At 39.2% G+C, this 18777-nt stretch overlaps 1 protein-coding gene across 4 annotated transcripts in view; it reads left to right on the top strand.

Annotated features, from left to right (window-relative positions):
• The window catches only part of GRM1 (glutamate metabotropic receptor 1), a 195238-nt gene that overhangs the window by 114911 nt on the left and 61550 nt on the right, over positions 1 to 18777 (top strand). For all 4 annotated transcript variants that reach the window (XM_085055617.1, XM_085055616.1, XM_085055619.1 and 1 more), the window contains one exon: positions 11125 to 11360. In XM_085055617.1, coding sequence (XP_084911743.1) covers positions 11125 to 11360 — 236 coding nt within the window. The remainder of the gene's footprint in view (positions 1 to 11124; positions 11361 to 18777) is intronic.

The raw sequence follows: 18777 nt of genomic DNA, 5'->3' as shown, positions 1-18777 counted from the left end.
TTCCATGACTACATAAATAAAGGGTACATGCATAGCTTCTACACCAGAAGCAAAGCCTCCATCTTTTTGGGGACAGACGATGATTAAGACAAGTTTCCATCAGGAGAATGTCTGATATCAGAAAAGATATCCATACATATTGCCTGGGAGAAATCTTCCAATTTAAGTACAACTTGGGATTTAGAAGGAAAAAAAATGTCTTCTCATTCTCCTCTACAGAACTAACAAAGAATAAATATCTGTTTTGTCCATTTTGAAATTAATCTCATTATATTGTGCATTGATTTGGTGATTTGGTAAATTAGACACTTTGAAGAGTGGAGGCCTTCTCAGTTGTGTCTTTGATGCATTTTTTATTCTTATTTAGTCTAACGAAATGTCAGTAGTTTACTCAATGTACCTTCACTTAATTTCGGGTTGGCTTGACCATATAGAAAGTACACGGGACTCTTTTACTCCTGCAATTTTAAGAATGTTTCAAGTACCTATAAAATACATCTAGTGTGAGCAAGATTTTCACAAATCATTCTACCCTTTCTAAATGTACAGCTGTTCACTTAACATAATTTTTATTAATGTTTATAACAGATAAGTGAGTTTTATCTCTTTTGTCATAAAATCTTCAATATATATTTCTGATTAGCATAACTTAAAATGAAACCCATCACTTTCAGGAAATCTTCACTTATGTTTACACTTGGATTAAACTGCTTATTAATATTTTTTTTAATAGAAAAAGGCTTCAATAACTGCTTTTTCCCATCCCTATACAGTCAGGAAGGTAGGCAGGTACTGCTGCATGCAAACTCAGTATTTAAGTATGCAGAAGCTATTCCATGCCCCATGTGTTACAAAATGAGGTTACTATGGGATGCAATGTTAAAACATTGTTCTGCATGCTAGCAGAAGCCTGTGTGAAAGTTTTCCTTATGACATCCTAGCTTTCTCAGTGATGCCAGCGTGACACCTGGAAGGAATAACACATGAAAAATCTGAATGATAAACTCATGTTCTAGTCTTTAATAAGTGCATTTAAACAAGATGGCACGCTTCAGTAGTTCCTCTGAGCAAGATATCTGATAATTTCCAGTTATTGTCCTGACATATTTGGTTTTAATATAGACTGGATACCTGAGACCTACATGCCTAAAAGGCCACTACTGTCCTACTCTAGCTCTGCTTGCTACAGCAGAAACTCTTAGGGTCTAGAGGTTAGCCAGGTGGTGTTGAACTAAATTTGGCTGAGACAAACATAGGACTGTGCTTAGATTTCTCATTTCATATGTGTATAGCTACAGGAGTAGACACAACTTTAAGACATCGATAATTGCAGAAAGGTAAATCAATAATACTTTAATATATTTTTAAAGGCTCTCTAACAGTTGCATCAGGTCAAGTATAATACAATTGTCTGAACAAAGTGGATTATAAAAAACAATTCAAGGCATTACACCTGTTTAATGTTCAGCAATTGTTCATTAAAAGATTGGCTAATTTTCAGGTGAATTTATTATTAAAATTATTCATTGGTTTCTTGGTTTGCTAGCAGTTCATAAGCATTTCTTTCCTGCCACAATACAATGCTGTGCTAGTAGGTTATTGAAGTTTAATGATTTTATTTATTCTGTGTAAACTTTAAAGTTTATTCATTCTGTGAAAACCTTGATTCTCTCACTGGAATGGTTTAGGTGCTTAGGATACTGACTAGCATAATATAAATTTAATATTTCCCATATCAATATCTTATTTCAAATGAATGATTTATAAATATTTGAGTGGAAATTATATTATTCATAAACATTCATAATAATCTGAATGTTTGATTATCTACAGAAAATGAAAAAGAGAGAATGGCAGATAAGGATAAATTTAAAATAGCTTTGATAGAAACAGTTGTTTAATGAAATATTATTCTAATATATGATAACTTTGATTAATATCTTAATGAGTTTTGCGATTTTATCATGGGTTTAATCATACTTCATCTTTTGTTCTTCATTTTATTCAATCTGCTTTTCAAAGCCCATGTTAGCATGCGTTGGTACAGAGTGGATAGTGGCCTCTTACCTAGAGCTGTCAGTTCCTCTACAGACACAGCTTCATTAAAGGGCTATCAAAGCAAAAAGCAGTTCCCAAAAAAATTTGTGTGCTAAGGTTCGGTTTTCAAGCAGGAGTGTGGAAAAAACCTTCCAGAAAACTTATGCAGGTGTGAAAAATAGTTTATATGCAAACCAGTAGCGGCAAGCTAATGCAAGATGTAGGATGTCCTCTTAAGGTCTTCATATTTGAAATTTGATTTATATTGAGAAGAGGCCTATAAATGCTATGTATTCTTCTTAACTCTTGTAATATGTGAGATGGTTACAGTAAGGGATGGGTTGCAGCAATCACCTAAGAATATAAACCCTGAAGCAAAATTTTGGATTATTCTGTGAAAGTAAGCAAAAATCTTGGAGAAATCTAGACACTGCAGTTCATGCTATTTTTTAACTCAGCATGGTTTGTGTGGAAATGGAAATGGGATTTCAAAAGATGTTTCTCTGTTTTCCAATTCTTCAGTAGGACCACTACAAAGCAAGGGGGGAAGAAAGGAAGTATGCTTTCACTTTTTCTGTTTGTGGTTAGGGAAGACATCTATGAATTAATCTTTTCATATGTGCAACAAATTCATATCCAAGCATCCAGCAAGATCTGCTGGAGTGGCATGGAGCAGAGAGAGATGTGTGTTTACATATGTACATTTCTGTGTGTACATATGTACATTTCCATGGATTTCCAGACTGTTTCCCCTCCGTTGTTAGATCTCTTTCTAGTCATTCAGATCCGACCCCAAGACCAGAGGCTGTAGTTCACTGGAGCAGTGGTAGGGAGGATTCTTTTCCCCTTCATGCCTTTACATGGTTGCACAGGAACACGTCAGTCTCCAACTTTCAGACAGGTTAGAAGTCTTGGAAAGAGTATTTCTTCCTAATTATCCTTCCTGAAAAGGGATTACAGTTGGCCTCTTCATAGCAGGAATGATCATATCCTTACTATCCATATTCATTCTTTGGTGGAGTCTTCCTGCACAAATTTCAGAGAAAACAAAACAAAACAAAACCAACCAGCCAACCACCAACCAACCAACCAACCAAAAAAACCTAAACAAAAAAACCCCAAAACCCAGGAACTGGTACAGAGATGCAAAGCTAAACCTCTCTGTTTTCAGACTTAGGTATATTTAAGATAATAAGATGTTAAAAATCTTAGATTTGACTGCAAATAGCTGAAGTTGTATCCAGGGAGGTTTAGGTTGGATATTAGAAAAAGATTCTTCACCCAGAAGATGGTTTGCCACTGGAACAGGCCCCAGGCTCCCCAGCAAAGTGGTTGCAGCACCAGACTGACAGAGTTCAAGAAGCATTCAGAAAATGCCCTCGGGCACATGGTGTGACTCTTGGGCTGTCCTGTGCAGGGACAAGAGTTGGACTTCAATGATCCTTATGAGTGGCTTCCAATTCAACTTATTCTGTGATTCTGTATTTCTGTGATATTGGAGCCCAGGAGCACCTTAGATGAGGCACAATGTTAAGATTAAAATTTCTTATATGTGTGTGTTTGTTTAAAATTCGATACCCTACACACATGCTTCCATTTAGAAAAGATATTGGGCTTTCATGATGCCTTGTGTTATGAATTTCAAACATGCAGAGTAAGGATTTAATCCATTTGTCAGTCTGTGGTGAAAGCATGTGTAACCCTTTTGAAAAATCAGCCATTGCCTTAGAGAAGATATGTGAGGTTGCTGATTTTCCAACATATGCAGCATTGTATGCCCTTGAGAATGGTAAAACCTTTCCTGCATAAAAGCAGCAGCTACATTTAAAAATGCCAAATATATCAAGAATCTTCACAGTAAAGACTCTCCAAGATATTCCCTGCATGATAGGCAGTGAAATTACATTATGCAAGCTGTATGCAAATATATGCACCACATATGATAATTAAAACCTTTGTAAATACATATTTGCAAAATACAATCCATCATGGTCCACAAGGTTATAATCTACATTTTTAAATGAACAGTGAAAAAACTTTGAACATTCAGACAGAAGTGAATGATAATAATTTGAAACATAATGAACTATCATTTATCAACTTTAGTTTCTTTACAGAGTGTTGTTCATTCAAAAAAAAAATCCCTGACTGACTAAATAAAAATTTCCAGCTCTAACCAACATTTTTAGTTTGTGTAAAATATAATAACTAATGTGCTCCTGTGACTGTGAGTCTTCAGTAATCATGAATGGGAAGCAAAAAATGTTGTATTCAATGTCATGAAGCAGAACTTGACAAGAACAGAAATTTTACCAAGAAATATGATGAATCACTTGCATGAAGTGGCCTTGACATTTATTTTTAAACTTCGTATTTCAATTCCTCTCAGGAAATGGCACCTCCTGTTGGACATTAGAGTTGAAATCATAAGAGGTTCATGGAGCTGCCTCAAAAGGAGCAGGGTTAAGTGGTAAATCATACCAGTCTCTTCCTCAGTCTTGCTGGACCTCTCCAGAGATAACTAGCTCCAGGTTTGACATGCTCTTTAATCTATAGTCCATGGGAGGTTTACAGCCCAGAGTGCCATAGTAGCACTGTGTAAATTCTCAGCTTAAAATCTGCACAGTCTGGCACCAAATGCTCCTCCTGTACCTTCTCGTGTGTGCACGTGAGATCGTCAAGGCAGCAGTCTTCTATTTACTCTTTGCTTTCTAAAGCTTTACCAGAAGGAGCTTCAGTGGTTTTTTTCTCATGCTTCCAATGTACAGAATGGGTATTCCCATTTTTTTGGCTTCTTTTAGTCAAGACTGACCGATGGAGTGAGCAAACTGGAGAAATCAAACTGGAATTAAATGATTCCAACCAAAGCCATTCTATGATTGTATGTTATTACCTGTTCAGCTGAGAAAATTCTTTTCAGCTGAGAAAATGTCATGAACTTTATTCTTCTGGCTTTGAAGAGGTCAGTAAGTTCTCAGCAGGCCTCAGGTTACAGAATGATAGCACACAGCCTTCCAGCCTGCTCTTGACAGCAGTGAGATACAGGCTTATGTGTAGCCAAGGGTTTATTCTTCCAATATTGCTAGGACATATAACACAGGTAAAAGTAACACTATGCTATTTAAAAATTTGTGGTTGGCAACTGAGGAAAGCTCTCCCACCCTTTAATGCAAGTGTGTAATACTAGTGAATTAGATAAATGAATAAGTACAAAAATGGCCTTTTGTTTCTCATGTTTGCAACAATACTCATTAGCATTAATGATCAGCACCCTTTAGCTGACCTTGCTGACTGCTGGGATTGACTGACAATGCATACATCTAAGGAGGAAAGTCACTTTGTGAGTTGCTGACTTGTGATTATTGGACAGTTTCAATTTTCTTTACATGACATCTTCTGTTTAAGGCATGTATTACACAGACACTGAATATCTTAGGTAGTGCTCCTTATCGAATAGGCCCATCCTCCTTCACAATAAGGTAATTGTGTTTTTTCTTCACATCAGGCTGGTGGAATAAAGAATTTTTTTAAAATCCACTCCCAGAAGAAGGCAGCTGAGCCGTCAGCTACAGAGCTGTTCATGAGTAACTCTGGGCCCAATCCTGCCACCTGTGATCATAGCAAGTGGCAGCACAGCACCGATTTGTTTTTTGGGGGTTTTTTTGCCCATGAAATTATCCCACTTGCCACATTGGTCCTTTTCAGGTTGGTCTTATGCTGAGCTCTGAGTTTCCTTCCATTCTGCCAGTAAAGAAAAGCAGTTGTATGACTCTTGCATGCAGACAGTGGAATCTGTGCTGGCTTTTCCAACAGGGTGCGGTCAGAAAAGACTTCTATAAAAAGAAGTGAAATTTGTAGGCTTCCATGTCTGACCAGCTCTGGAAATCCAGAGCACTGGCATTTACCAGAATCAAATAGCAAATTATTTGCCTGCCATTTACCACAACTTCAGGTTTTGTAGAATTTTGAAATGCCTCTACATAAGCAGTGTCTGAGACTCTAAAACAAGTGTTGGACTACCATACAGAAAGATAGTTTTGCAAAAAGCACATTCCAAGCAAAATGTTCACCCTTAAAAAAAATATGTATATAATCTAGCATATAATAATTGTCTTTAAAAATGCAGATACTGACAAATTAAAAAACTGTCATGGCATTTTATTGACTGTTGAATTCACTGAGTGGTTCTGTCCTCATACTTAAATGTATTAGAAGTTTGACACAACAGCAGGCCAGCTGGCAGCCTTGAGAGCGTGGCAAGAAGGCATTCAGCAGTGGGCTCTGCGGGATGTATATCATCATGACAAGGGAGGAGTAGTGACATGGGCTTTAGTTTTGTGGGAAGGAGACAAGGCAAGTATGTAGATTCTGATCCTTTTGGTTGACAATTATGGTCACCTAGTTTCCTGCTACTCTGTTTGAATGGATATCCTGCAGGGAGTCTCTGTGAGGGTTGGACACTTGAAACTAAAGAGATGGGAATAATTTTAACATGATTGATTTATTTGGTTTTATAATGACAAGAATATCTGCTGTAGGCAGAAGGATTATTGCAGAAATAATTCATTTAGCATTTAAAAAGGGCTTCTCGCTCTTAATTTATTTTATGACTTCTCCAAAGAAAAAAAAGACCTTATCACAAATTAAAGCCTCTTAAGAAAACATTACCTCAGCTAATGCAAAGGGAGTAGCAGCTCTCCAGTCAGAGGAGTCTAAATCAATTGCCCTCTACAGCTTTGGTCAGTCAGATCAAGACATTCAAGGGTGCAGGGGGCAAATTGCCAGTCAGTATCCGTGACTAACAAATGTGTTTCATTTTCTTTACCTGTAAAAGGATGCTAACTCCCATAATCACAGAGCAAGCAGTCCTCATAAACAATAGCATGTTTACTTTTGTGGGTTTATTTGTTTGGAAAAAGCATCTGGATCAGTATCTATCTGAGTTCTGTGCTGAGAAGCAGAGCAGAGCTGCTGCTGCATCATTTAAGAGTTAAGCCCTGAAGAGATGAAAATAGAAAGGCTGATTGCTGGTTGTCTCATCAGCCCTTGTGAAAAGCAGCTGACAGTGTTCATGTTTGGAAGAGAAGAGGAAATTGGAAATCCATTCCATTTCTCCCAGTGTTTCAGTCACAAGAATATATGTCACTGCAGTTCAGAAAATATAGGGAGGCTAGGATGCTTAAGCCACAATTCAGTAATGTCCATTGTCACAAATTAGCAGAACAGTAAACTGATTGACAGAAAAGAAGCTTTGATTCTTCAAACTCCATTATGTGATAATGGGAAACAGGTCTTCTGATGCTCTGGAGTTGCTTTGGGCTTTTTCCCTTTCTGTTAGATTTTTGATTGTGATAGAATGCTGAAATTTGGATTTGGCACCATGAATGTCAGCCACCATACTGGGGCTTGGACCAAGAGCAGTTTGCAGAGTATCAGTGACCATTTTGACTGTGATAAGCACCACAAAACCATAACAAAAGCAGTTCTTTCTCTCCTACGAGCAAAAAAGAGTAGTTGCTAATTTATCACCCACATGCTTTTCCCACCCTCATTGTTTCTATCATCGTACTTTAAACTCCCTCACAGAGCTTCAGATCAACAGTTGCACAAGATACCTGGCACATTTCAAGGCTAGATTGTCACATACATGGACACTTACCAGGGAAGGCAGTTTGGCCAATGGATATTGGGCCACCTCCTGAAATCTGTAGTAAAGGCACACAGAAAGATGGGTTAGCAAAAAGTGCTATGTGTGGTGCTACTTGCTATTCAACAGGATGAAAGAAGGGTAGTAGCTGCAATGCACTTGTTCTGACAACAAAAGCATAGTATGTGCTTCCTTTTTAAAATGAAATTTCATTTTTCTGTTGACTCAGCTATTGGTCTTGTGATTCTGTCACTGACATTCACACTGTCATCCGGACATCAGTGTTGTGCTGCTGCCCAGCAATAAAAATGCCTTTTTTTCCCCCACTATCTTCTGGACCACTATCCATTTATTCATATGACAATAAGTGTGCAGTGCTTCCAGACAATCTTTTTTTAACATTTATATAAACAGCATAAAGGAATACAGGAAGATATTGTAACAGGATCTCAGGTCTCTAATAATCCTCCCACAGCTGCTGATAAGGCTGCACACCCCCTTAGGGCACGTTTCAGCTCAGTCAGCCTGCAGCCACTGGGGTGGCAGGGATCCCCTAAGAGACCAGCGGACTCCTTTGCTTCCTTGACTTTGCTGAAAGTAGAGCAAATCTCCCATGAGTTTCAATACATATGAACTTTTCTTTTCTTTGATTCTAGTGCTTTTTCTTCACATTTTTTCTGAAAATAAAACTTATCAGACAGATTTAACAATTTGAGGAAGTTAAAGAGAGAACAAAAAATCTTTGGGACCAGAAAGAGACAAAGAAACATTAGGTGACAATGTGGGTTCTAGTTTAACAGAACGTTTCAATGAGCTGCCCTCAGAGAGCTCAAAATGCACTTTCTCTTGTCTTTGCAGGTTTGCTCTGTTTTGCCTTCAGAGTGTATGTGGCAATTTTCCAAGATAAAGATACTGGGGGGAGGGGGGAGGAAAAATAAATAACTATTTTTTTGTCTGGTAGGAATCCAAGCAGAAGTGAAACTCATTTCAAGAAGGTCTTGTAAAAATGTCTCAATTTGCTTAATCTTTTTGACTCGCTAATGTTTCTGCTTGAGTCTACAGTTTGAAAGCTAAAAACATTTTGACAAATAATTCGGTAATTAAGCAATTAGGACTCAATTACTCATGCTGTAAGAGTGATCTCTTGCTTACTTTCCCCCCACATAACAAAAAATAAATATTGTGTCTTTTTCTCCTCTCTAGTGCTAATTTCCATCTTGAATTATGTGAAATCCAGAAAGTTAGTTCTCATGCTTTTACCTTTGTAGAGTTATCCAGACCAGAATTATCTAATGGCCTGTCATGAAGTAGTCAGGTGTGCATGGTACATTTTATTTTTTGTTGTGAAGCATGGGGGATGCAGAGAGGTTGAACTGTGGCTTCTTTCCCCCTCCAGAATTTCAGACAATCTAGTGGGGCAGGGACCAGAGATGGACAAATTGTGGAGTTTTAATTCTGTGTACCCCTGTGGCAATTCAAGTGCAGCTGTCAGGCCTGGGCTCAGCCAGGTGGGTGTCACCTGGGCTGTATTGGTACAAGAAGCTGTGTAACCTGCACCTCAGGCTGTGGGGAGAAGGGACCAGCAGCTGCTGCCAAGTTCAGCTTGACAGAGAGAGTCTCTTTGGGATACTTTCAGAAATTGGTGTCTCCCTCCTGTGACCTACACCCTGCATCTCCCCCAGCTCTTCACTCCTTTACTGCATGTGAAATGCAGCATGCACACACATGTATGTCAGGCTGTATGAAGATATTGGTCAACAGTTTGTAAGCTCAGAAATTTTGGGCAGCTCAACTGCAAGGCCTTGGTAAAGGGGGAAACAAAGAAGAAATCCTGTCTTGAAGGATTGTAGTGCCATCTGAAAGTATAGCTTTGTGAGTTCCCAAGATTAGCTTGAAAGGAATATGTTGATCACTCTTCACTGCCAGATGTCCCATGTCTTAAATAACTTCCATTACAGAGGTTTGCATCGTGTTTCCTATGTGGAAAAAAATTAGTACATGGGTTTTCCTGTGCTTTCATGGAGAACTGCCTTTTTCTTTCCTGGTGCTTAGGGAACAGATGCAGCAGTTAATGTGAATGCCAGTTAAACCATGCAGATGTTTAGTCTGGTGGCTGCAGACCAAAGGCTCACACATGTTCAATGTACTTTTCAGCTAGGACTGTGATAGAGCTTGCTACTTCAAATCATGTCTATTTTCCTTTGTGGAGTCCCAGGCACATCTATGCTGAGTGTCTCATAAATGCCCTCAGCTGGTAATGGTCTGCACCACAGTGCTCTTCTCAAGGCTGGGTATAAGAGGCTTCTAACAAGGACCTTATTTCAGTCTGTCTGGAATTCAGGATGCAGCCCTCTTTTGGGTGGATCTGAGAGTTCTCTCAGTGGTCAATTGTATTTTTCCTCTTGAGCTCTTTGTTGCTGGAAGTGCTTCATTTGTCTGCTATTCACAGAAGCAGTGCAGCTGATTTGATTCTGAGTGCAATAGACCTAGATCTGAGGTGCCAGAATAATCTATTTCTCTCATTACATGCCCAGAATTTTAAGATTAAGCAATGGCCAAGGTATATTTGCACTTAAATTAGACTGTAAAAGCACTGTTCTTAGGGGACCCTAATAACACTGAAGGATGACACTAAATCAATGGCCTCCTAAAGAAGGAAAACAAGAACTAAGGAACTAAACTAAGGCTCGGATGCTAAGCCCAATGGGCTTTGTTCAAACCTGTTAAGATACACTTTGAATTAAACAATGTTTTCAAGAAAGAGTTTTATCTTCAGGTTTTAAAAGTATCTCATATATGAACAGAGAAGTAAAGTAGAAAGCCATTGTTTGTTAATTAAAAAAGAAAAAAAAGAAAAAAAGAAAAAAGAAGAAGGAGGAGGGGGAAAAAAGCATGTTATCACAAATCCCACGCAGTGTGTAAATAGCATGTGGTTTTCTTTTTAGTTTGGTCGAGTAGTCCTACTCCATTCTCTTCCAACAGAATGCATTTCTCACTTCAGGTTTGATTTGAATTGCTTTTTAAGCTATGTGATCCATGCATGCTGAGGTCTATTTTGAAGAACATCCAGGATCCTGGCTCGTTTTCCTTTTCATCAACGTTAATTTTCTCTGTTTCCACCCCTTACAGGACAGCAGAAATTAGTCAGAATATCTTCAGTCACAGAGACATCCCAGCACAAGCTATGCCAAATAACCTTTCCAGAAGGACAAGGATAAATCCTCATTATTCCAGATGAGTTAATGAGGACTCTGCACGAAATCAGTCAGACTGCTCATTACAAATTGCTATCTCTGCTTTCTCTGCCTGAATTTTACATCTTTAGATTCCCTGTTTGTTAATCACTTACTTCCAAGGGTGCTGGCCTGCCTTTGGCTGGTTGCTTTTTCAAAACAAGCTTTCTGTCCTTGTGTAATAAGTTGGTTTTTGCCTCTTTTCAGTGATGGTTGGGCAGACAGAGATGAAGTCATTGAAGGTTATGAACCCGAAGCAAATGGAGGCATTACTATCAAACTGCAGTCTCCTGAGGTGCTGGCCTTTGATGACTACTACCTGAAGCTGCGGCTGGACACCAACACCCGCAACCCCTGGTTCCCTGAGTTCTGGCAGCACAGATTTCAGTGCCGCATTCCAGGGCACCCTCTAGAGAATCCCAACTTCCAGAAGAACTGCACTGGTAACCTGCCAAATATTTTTTTCAGTTTTTGAATCTGTGATCTGGCAAAACATTGTTCTTAGTTCTGTTGTGGTTTTTGGTTTGGCTTGGGTTTTTTGTTCGTTTTTTTGTTTGGTTGGTTTTTGGGGTTTTTTTGTGGCTTTTGTTTGGTTTGGTTTTTATTTTGTTTTTGTGTTAATGTTTCTTGTTGTTTATTTTTTTTTTGTTTTTATGCAAAGAAAGGTGGTGACCTGAAATTGTACAGATAATAATCCCAACTCTGGTGGAAGTATGTCTGATGTTGGTTGCACAGCCTCCTCTCAATATAGTTCTGCTCTGTTTTGGAGTGGCTTGCTCCCTTTTCATGTTTTAGAGCTATGCTGTGGCTGAAAAGAGCTCCCCAGTTCATAATATGGCTTGTAAAAAATAAAGAGCCATGAAATTTTAACAAATATAGAAACAAATTTATACTTTTTGCCCTCAAGGTCAGCATTTCTGATCACCTGAGTAATCAGGAAATTCACAGACAATATTATGGCAGAAAAACAATTAAAAGGAAAATTGATGAGTCTTAAACTTGACCAGTCATCTGCTTTACCTTTTTTTTTTTTTTAACCCATTAAAACATATATAGTTTGTTTCTACCGTGTTGGATTCACATAAAAAACATGTCTTACACATGGAAGTAACTTTTACCTCACAGCAAGGGAAGTGTACCTGTGCATAGACAGATTTTCTCTTCCATTCAGAATCTGAGAAAATAAACTAAAATGTTTCAGTAAGATTAAATTTATTAGTAAATTGAGTGAGAGATGATTGCATTTCTATGAATACTTGCTGAATGATTTTTGCAAATATAATTTTGTAGTTTGGAAATACTTCATTTCTAGACAAAAAGGTATACTTGTTAGTAGAGAAGTTATTTCATTAGAAAGAAAACTAATGAAGCCTTTCTTCCCATGGAATTCTTCATATTCTTTACATTTTCACCTCCTTTATCCCCTAGCAGTAATCTCGGTGTTCACATGCTCCCTGACCTGCATTGCCATAGTTTATAGTTCTTCCCTTTTCCATCAGTAATACTTCCTAACAAGAACTTCCACAGTACCTTTTGTTCTTCCCCAGTTCTCTTATTCACCATTGAGGCACATCACCAAATACTGTCACTGACTTAAAACTGGCCTGATGTGCTGACTGGCAGCCAGGCTGGCCTGTCTGGGGCTGAGGGACTAATGGAGAGCCAGGCAGGCTAAATCCATGTTGAGTTTATACTGATAATTTTTCCTCAAAGGAGTTATTAACTTTGGACTTTACCAAAATATTGATTTATGGTGCAAATATTTAATTGGCTTTGAGAATGCTTCAGCTCACACAAAAGAGTTAATACAGGCCAAGGAGGGCAAAAATTACTGAGGAGAGTAGAGTGATTGATGCACAGTGCAAATGCACAACCTTCTTTTGTAAGAAGAAAAGCTTAAAATTGCACTGTTTTGTTCATTCCATTTACACAAATAAATTTCATGCTGATGAAAAAAGGTCTAATTTTGAGGCCTCTCAGCAGCTGTTATAAACATAGGTAGTTTGTTATCCAGCCTCTGCTTGGTTATGAAACTAAAAAGTTGAGTCTGAAGGGGCATAGCCACCCTTCATCTGGTGGATCACAAGCAAGAGAATTCACCACGTGGTGAGGTCAAAACAGTCAAGATGACTAGAATGTGTAGGTGGGTTTTCAGACAGTGATTGCTGTAGACTCTAAAATTGTACTTAAGCAAAAAAACAATTAGACAAATTAATGAAGGAAAACCAATCAGGGCTGTTTTATTAAAAAAGAAAAAAAAATCCTACCCCAAACTTTTCAAGATATCCCAGGTTTGAAGTCACTGGACATTGGAGAGAGTCTGAAGAGGTATCATCACATGCTGTATTGGTTTGAAAACAAACCAGTGGGAGATCACAAGTCAAGATTGAAAGTAAAAATAAGTGAAATAATACAAGGAAAAGCACTGACAAAATCAGATGCAACCTGACACCCTGTTAGGGTGGTGGTAGCAGTCCAGCTGAAGTAGTTCAAGCAGTGATCCTGTGAAGGTCTGGTCTCCAGCTGAAGGTCCAGTGGTAGCTCTGGTCCTCTGGGAACCCAGTAGACAGGGCTAGCTCAGGCAGTTCCAAGGCCAGGTTATATCCAGGTGGGAACACCTGGCTCCTCCCTCCTGGGCAGAGCATCTCACAATGGGATGAGATAAGTCCATGAGTCACACGGTGGGTCCCTGATGGCCCATTGCCTGTCATGCGGGGTGGGTCATTAGCAGCTGATAACAGCTAACGGCCCACAGCTGGTGGTAATAGAAGACTTAAATACATCTATATTGCAACCTAGGACATGTACCTGCCCAGTGTTCTGGGCTTCTTGAGGTATCAGGTGTCAGAGACAGGAACCACTACATTTGGATATTAGTGAAACACAAAATCATTTGTCCACATTAGTAGACTCTGAGAGTTAATAGTGTCAAGTCAGGCATTCAGACTTCTTTCTCTCCTCTAGAAGGCTGGAAGTTTTTGCATGAAGCCTCAAAATGTGTGATACTTCCTAGGCTTCCCTGAAAAGCAGTCAGTTCTTAAATTTGGTGGTGTACCACTGATAACCCTGGGGCTTATCACACACAACTAAGAAGTTCATAAATGTCTCAAATCACCAAAAGGAAGCATCAAGAGGTATCTTTCCCAATAATGACATACCTACAGAATCAAGAGATCTTCATGCCCCTGGCAAATCTGGGGGCAATACAATATTTACTTTTCGTTAACTACACAGATCTTACTGCTGACTGTCTGGCACCACCAGAGCTTTCAGTGCACATATCCTTATCTGACATTTCTAGAAGGTTAAGAATATCACTTCAAATACTAGCAGCTTCAAAGCTTTTTGGTGAAGCCTTTTTCTCCAAGCAGGTCTAGTATGACAGTACCAAGAAACCTCCTCCTTTACCTCTCACAGATTTGGAGGCAGGACTTTTCACAAACTCTCCATTAAAAAGAGGAGTCTGGATTGCCTCTTCCTTCCTCCACAAAGTATCTCCATGCACAAATTTGAAGAAAATCCATGCTGCTTAAAATATAACAAGCATTAATATTTGAAACCCATTAAAAATGCCAATAGATGATGTTCTGACTTTTTTGTGGTACTACAGATTTAAGTACTGCTCCCACTCCTATATCATCCTAGGAAAATGATCAGTATCCAGTACTGGTATCTATCACTTTAACTCTAGTATATAGCTAAGGGCTTTTACTCCTACCTCAAGTATACCCACAGTATTCCTGTGAAAAGGCATACAGGGCCCTGCATCATGGAAAAATCTGAGTCCTCTGTGATTCCAGGAGTCCATGCACATTGTTAGCATGCATTGTGACTATCTCTGGGTCATGACCTCTTTGGTATTACTGAAGTGTGCTGCTGGTCCTTGCTGACAAAAGAGCACACACCCATAATTTTGTATAGACAGGAATTACTGAAGGCAGTACTGCTCAAGTTCATTTTCTATGTCTGGAGAGTTAACATCTTGGGAAACTATATAATGAAAAAGAAAACCATGTACAAAAGTTTGTGTGACAGGGAAGCATAGTGTAATTGCATTTACCCAGCAAGAGGTTGCCTAGGAGCAGCCACAATCAAAAAAAAAGCAAAAGAAAAGAAAAGACAGCATTGTTCTTTGAATACCTTATTAAAACTATTCATGATATTTTAACCTATCTTCCTTGAAAAGGAGATTAATACCAAAGCTTGTATTTGTTGAAAATCTTCAGTTACTACCTGCCCATTATAAGCTACTCATATACAATCTAATCAGTTTACTGAGTGATTTATTCAGAATTGCCACTGGCATGTGAAGTTCAATTTTTATCATTCATGGATAGTCAAGGACTTCCCCTCAAGCAATTACAGCTGCTGCATTTGCAATTTCTCACACCCTGTTACTGTTGAGTCAGCACTGACTTGAGATTGCATACTCTCTACAAAGCAAGGGAAAGCTAGTTCCTAGAAATCTCCCTTCTCTGATGACAGGAATTACTGCTTGAATTCCCTCATTCAGTCTCAGAGAAGACTGATGTTGTCCTTTAGAAATTCTCACGCTACACTGAGCTCTGAATGTACATGCATATCTTGGGAGAAAAAAAGTCTATCTGGTCTAAGCACTATTGGAAGGAAGAAATTCCATGTGTGCTCTACACTGTGAAGGCTGTAGGATGCCTAAGAGTTTGCCAAATTTTCAGAATAGCTCATCTGGATTACCAGAAGTATGTAGTAGTATCACAAATTCTAAGGAAGAGAAGAAATCCATCAAGACTTTTGCAGTTACTGCTCTTTTGGATCATCCCTTCTTGCAAAAATTAAACAACTTACTTTTCCCACTTGGGTGGCAGCCAAATGAGTGGGAGCTATTTTTGACTCATTCTTTGCAATGTTTTAGCCAAGTGCCTCTTCTAAGAGAATGCCTCTCCCTAACCCTCTCTCTTGTCTTCCCTCTTTCTCCAGCTTCTATAGGAGATATTCTTCCTTAACACAATAGAATTCAAGTTTAGAAATTTTGTTATATATAGATACATTGGATCTGGCTGAGATGGGGTTGACTTTCCCCACAACAACCCTCATAGTGCTGTACTTTGAATTGATAGCTAGAAAGGTGTTGGTAACACACTGGTTTTTTTGGGCACTGCTGAACAGCATCCACACAGCACTGAAGCTCTCTCCAATCCTGTGTCCAATCCTGTGTCAAAGGCAGGTAGGCTGGGAGTGAGCAAGAGGTCAGGAGGGGAACCAGCCAGGACTGTTGACCCAAACTGACTGGTGTCTGCACTGTATGATGTCACGGTCAGCAATAAAAGATGAGAGAAAGGACATGAAGGTGAGAGAGCATTTGTTATTAAGGCGTTTGTCTCACAAAGCAACATACTGAGGCTCTACTTCCCAGGAAGTAACTGGACATCATACGCTGACAGAGGTAGAGAATATATTCTCCTTTTCTTCCATACATGGTCTTTGGTCTTTTTAATCAAACTGCCTTTATGTTGACCCATGGGTTTTTATTTTTTATTTTTGTATTTCTCCCCCCTGTCCTGCTGAGGAGGAGGAGTGAGAGATTGGCTTGGTGGGCACCTGCCAGCCATATGAAGTCAACCTACCACAGATGAAAACACATATTTATATATTAATATTCTTCTAGAGACTCCTGGATATTTAGCAGGCCATAATGACTTCCAGTACAGAGTTGTTCTAAAATTGTCTGGGCCACTACGGTACTTTTAATATATCCCATGTAGCAGCTACAGTCTGTAGGAAACAAAGCATGTCCTACAGCTCTGCATGGACCCCTGACTCATTGTGGAATTCAGAAGTTCACACCATTCTTCATGCCCTTCAGATGAAAAGTCAGAACAGAACAGATGGTTTTAACTGTAACAAAAAAGGCTGTTTCTGAATTTGAGGTACTAAGACATGATCTGATTCAGGACAAAGTTCCCTTAGCACACAGCCTCAGGCACTGCCCCCAGTAACAGTCACTACTTGTCTCAGTTCATTAGAAAACAGTCTTTTCCCCATTTTGGAGACTGGACACTGACAGCAAGGTTAGATGTTAGACTGTGTATAACAGGAATCAGAGTTCAGATACCTTTCCCACAGTTCTTTAGGGTGTTTTCTCCTGCCTGATGTGATAGAAACAGCCCAAATGGAAGTGGTTTTTTCCACAAGAAACTACAGTGACAAACCTTTCTCTGTTGGACGTGGTGAGCCCACATAGGCCAAAATTAAATGCAAGTCATACTCACACAGAAATGGTGTAGGACTCAGTGCAGTGCAAACACTTGTAGGGAGGTCTAACTGCTCTTTTGCAGAATGCCTTATTATTATCCTCCTGGCAGATAGCACAATTGCTGGAGTTTATGTAAACCAGGTGGGATGAGTCCTCCTCTGCACCACAAGAGACAGTTATGAAATTGGTAATGGAACTGATGCAAATAACAGATTATGCTCACAGCAGTTCGTCTGCTGGGACAACAAAATACATTGGCAGGCAATCAGCACAAACATTTTTCAATAGAGTAAAGTGGAACAAAGTGAGCAATTCATGATTCTTTCATCGATTCAATTGATCTTGGTGAAGAAGGGTTATTTGTCAGTGAATGTGTTTGTTGCAGACAAAACCAAGAAATGTAGGTATTTTTTGTTCCAAAGGAGTTCACAGTCCAAGTGCCCTTTAGGATGTTTACTCATACCTTGGTCATGTGATTGCTTTATCTGCTAATTCCTGTCTTGGTCCAAGAGAACCAAGTAATCAGTCTGAGTGCAGCCAGAGTCCCAGGATCCTGGGATCCATCAGTCTGTATGGTAGCTCAGGAAGACTGTAGTCCAACTCCCTGCTAAAGCAGGGTAAGTTATGAGTTCAGACCAGGTTGATCAGGTCTTTATTTACTGTGGCCTTGAAAACCTCCAAGGTGGCACAGTGTGTCTGGGCAATCAGTTCCACTGCTTGAATGTGAAAATTTGGCCTCATTTACAGTCTAAACCTCTCTTGTTTCAAGCTATGCCCATCATCTCTTATTCTTCCACCATGCTTCAACATGAAGAAACTGTCTCTCTCTTTTTGATAAACACCCCTCAGGTATGAGGGGTTGTTCTGAGGTTCCTCTTCTGCAGATAGAAAGACAGAAGACTGATGGTTGCTCATCCTGAGACCCAGTTGTAGTTGGCTAATGCATCTTTCAAATTACATCCAGGCCACCAGTAATGTAGTTCAGAGTTTCTCTTAATCAAGATTTTTTTTCTGAAGACCCATCCTAATTTTGATGAATCTATATGAGATGACATGGGGTTCTTGTTTTCTTATATCAGTGGACAAAGCACTCCAGGATGTGTACTTGATTTTTCTGCTCTTTTCTGAAGGAAGGACTGAATGCATTTCCAGTGAGAGTTGATGTGAGTCATTTTCAGAGTTGGACAAATTAGATCCAGCAGCCATTATTAGGGCTTATCTTGCGCTGTAGGTTTTTCTCTGAGAACATTCTTTCAATCTCAATACCTGCTAGGCTCCCCCAGGGAGCACCTGTCCCATGAGACTTTTCATCAGCAGAAGAACCTGCAGTAGGAAGTACTGCCACTGCAATAATTCAGAAAAACTAATTATGAACAACAGCCTAGTGTTCACTCTGCCAAGTCAGCCACTGCTTGTAAATCACATTTGTGGTGTATAAGAGACATATTTTCAAAAATTTTGAAGAAGGAATCAAGCTATTGGCATACCATAATTTTTCAAAATATATTTTGCCTTAAGTATCCTCTGGCTGGTCCTTGCTTACCTCTGCTTTGCATTCTCATTAAATATTTAGGTCCTGTATCACACTCTTTTTCCTCAGTGTGAGGCAGAAGAACCTAGTGATCGCA

Source organism: Lichenostomus cassidix, chromosome 3, assembly GCF_008360975.1.
Source record: "Lichenostomus cassidix isolate B80296 chromosome 3, HeHo_3.0, whole genome shotgun sequence".
NCBI lineage: Eukaryota > Metazoa > Chordata > Aves > Passeriformes > Meliphagidae > Lichenostomus > Lichenostomus cassidix.
Note: the sequence above shows the minus strand (reverse complement) of the source record. Positions and strands in the feature narration are given on the sequence as shown.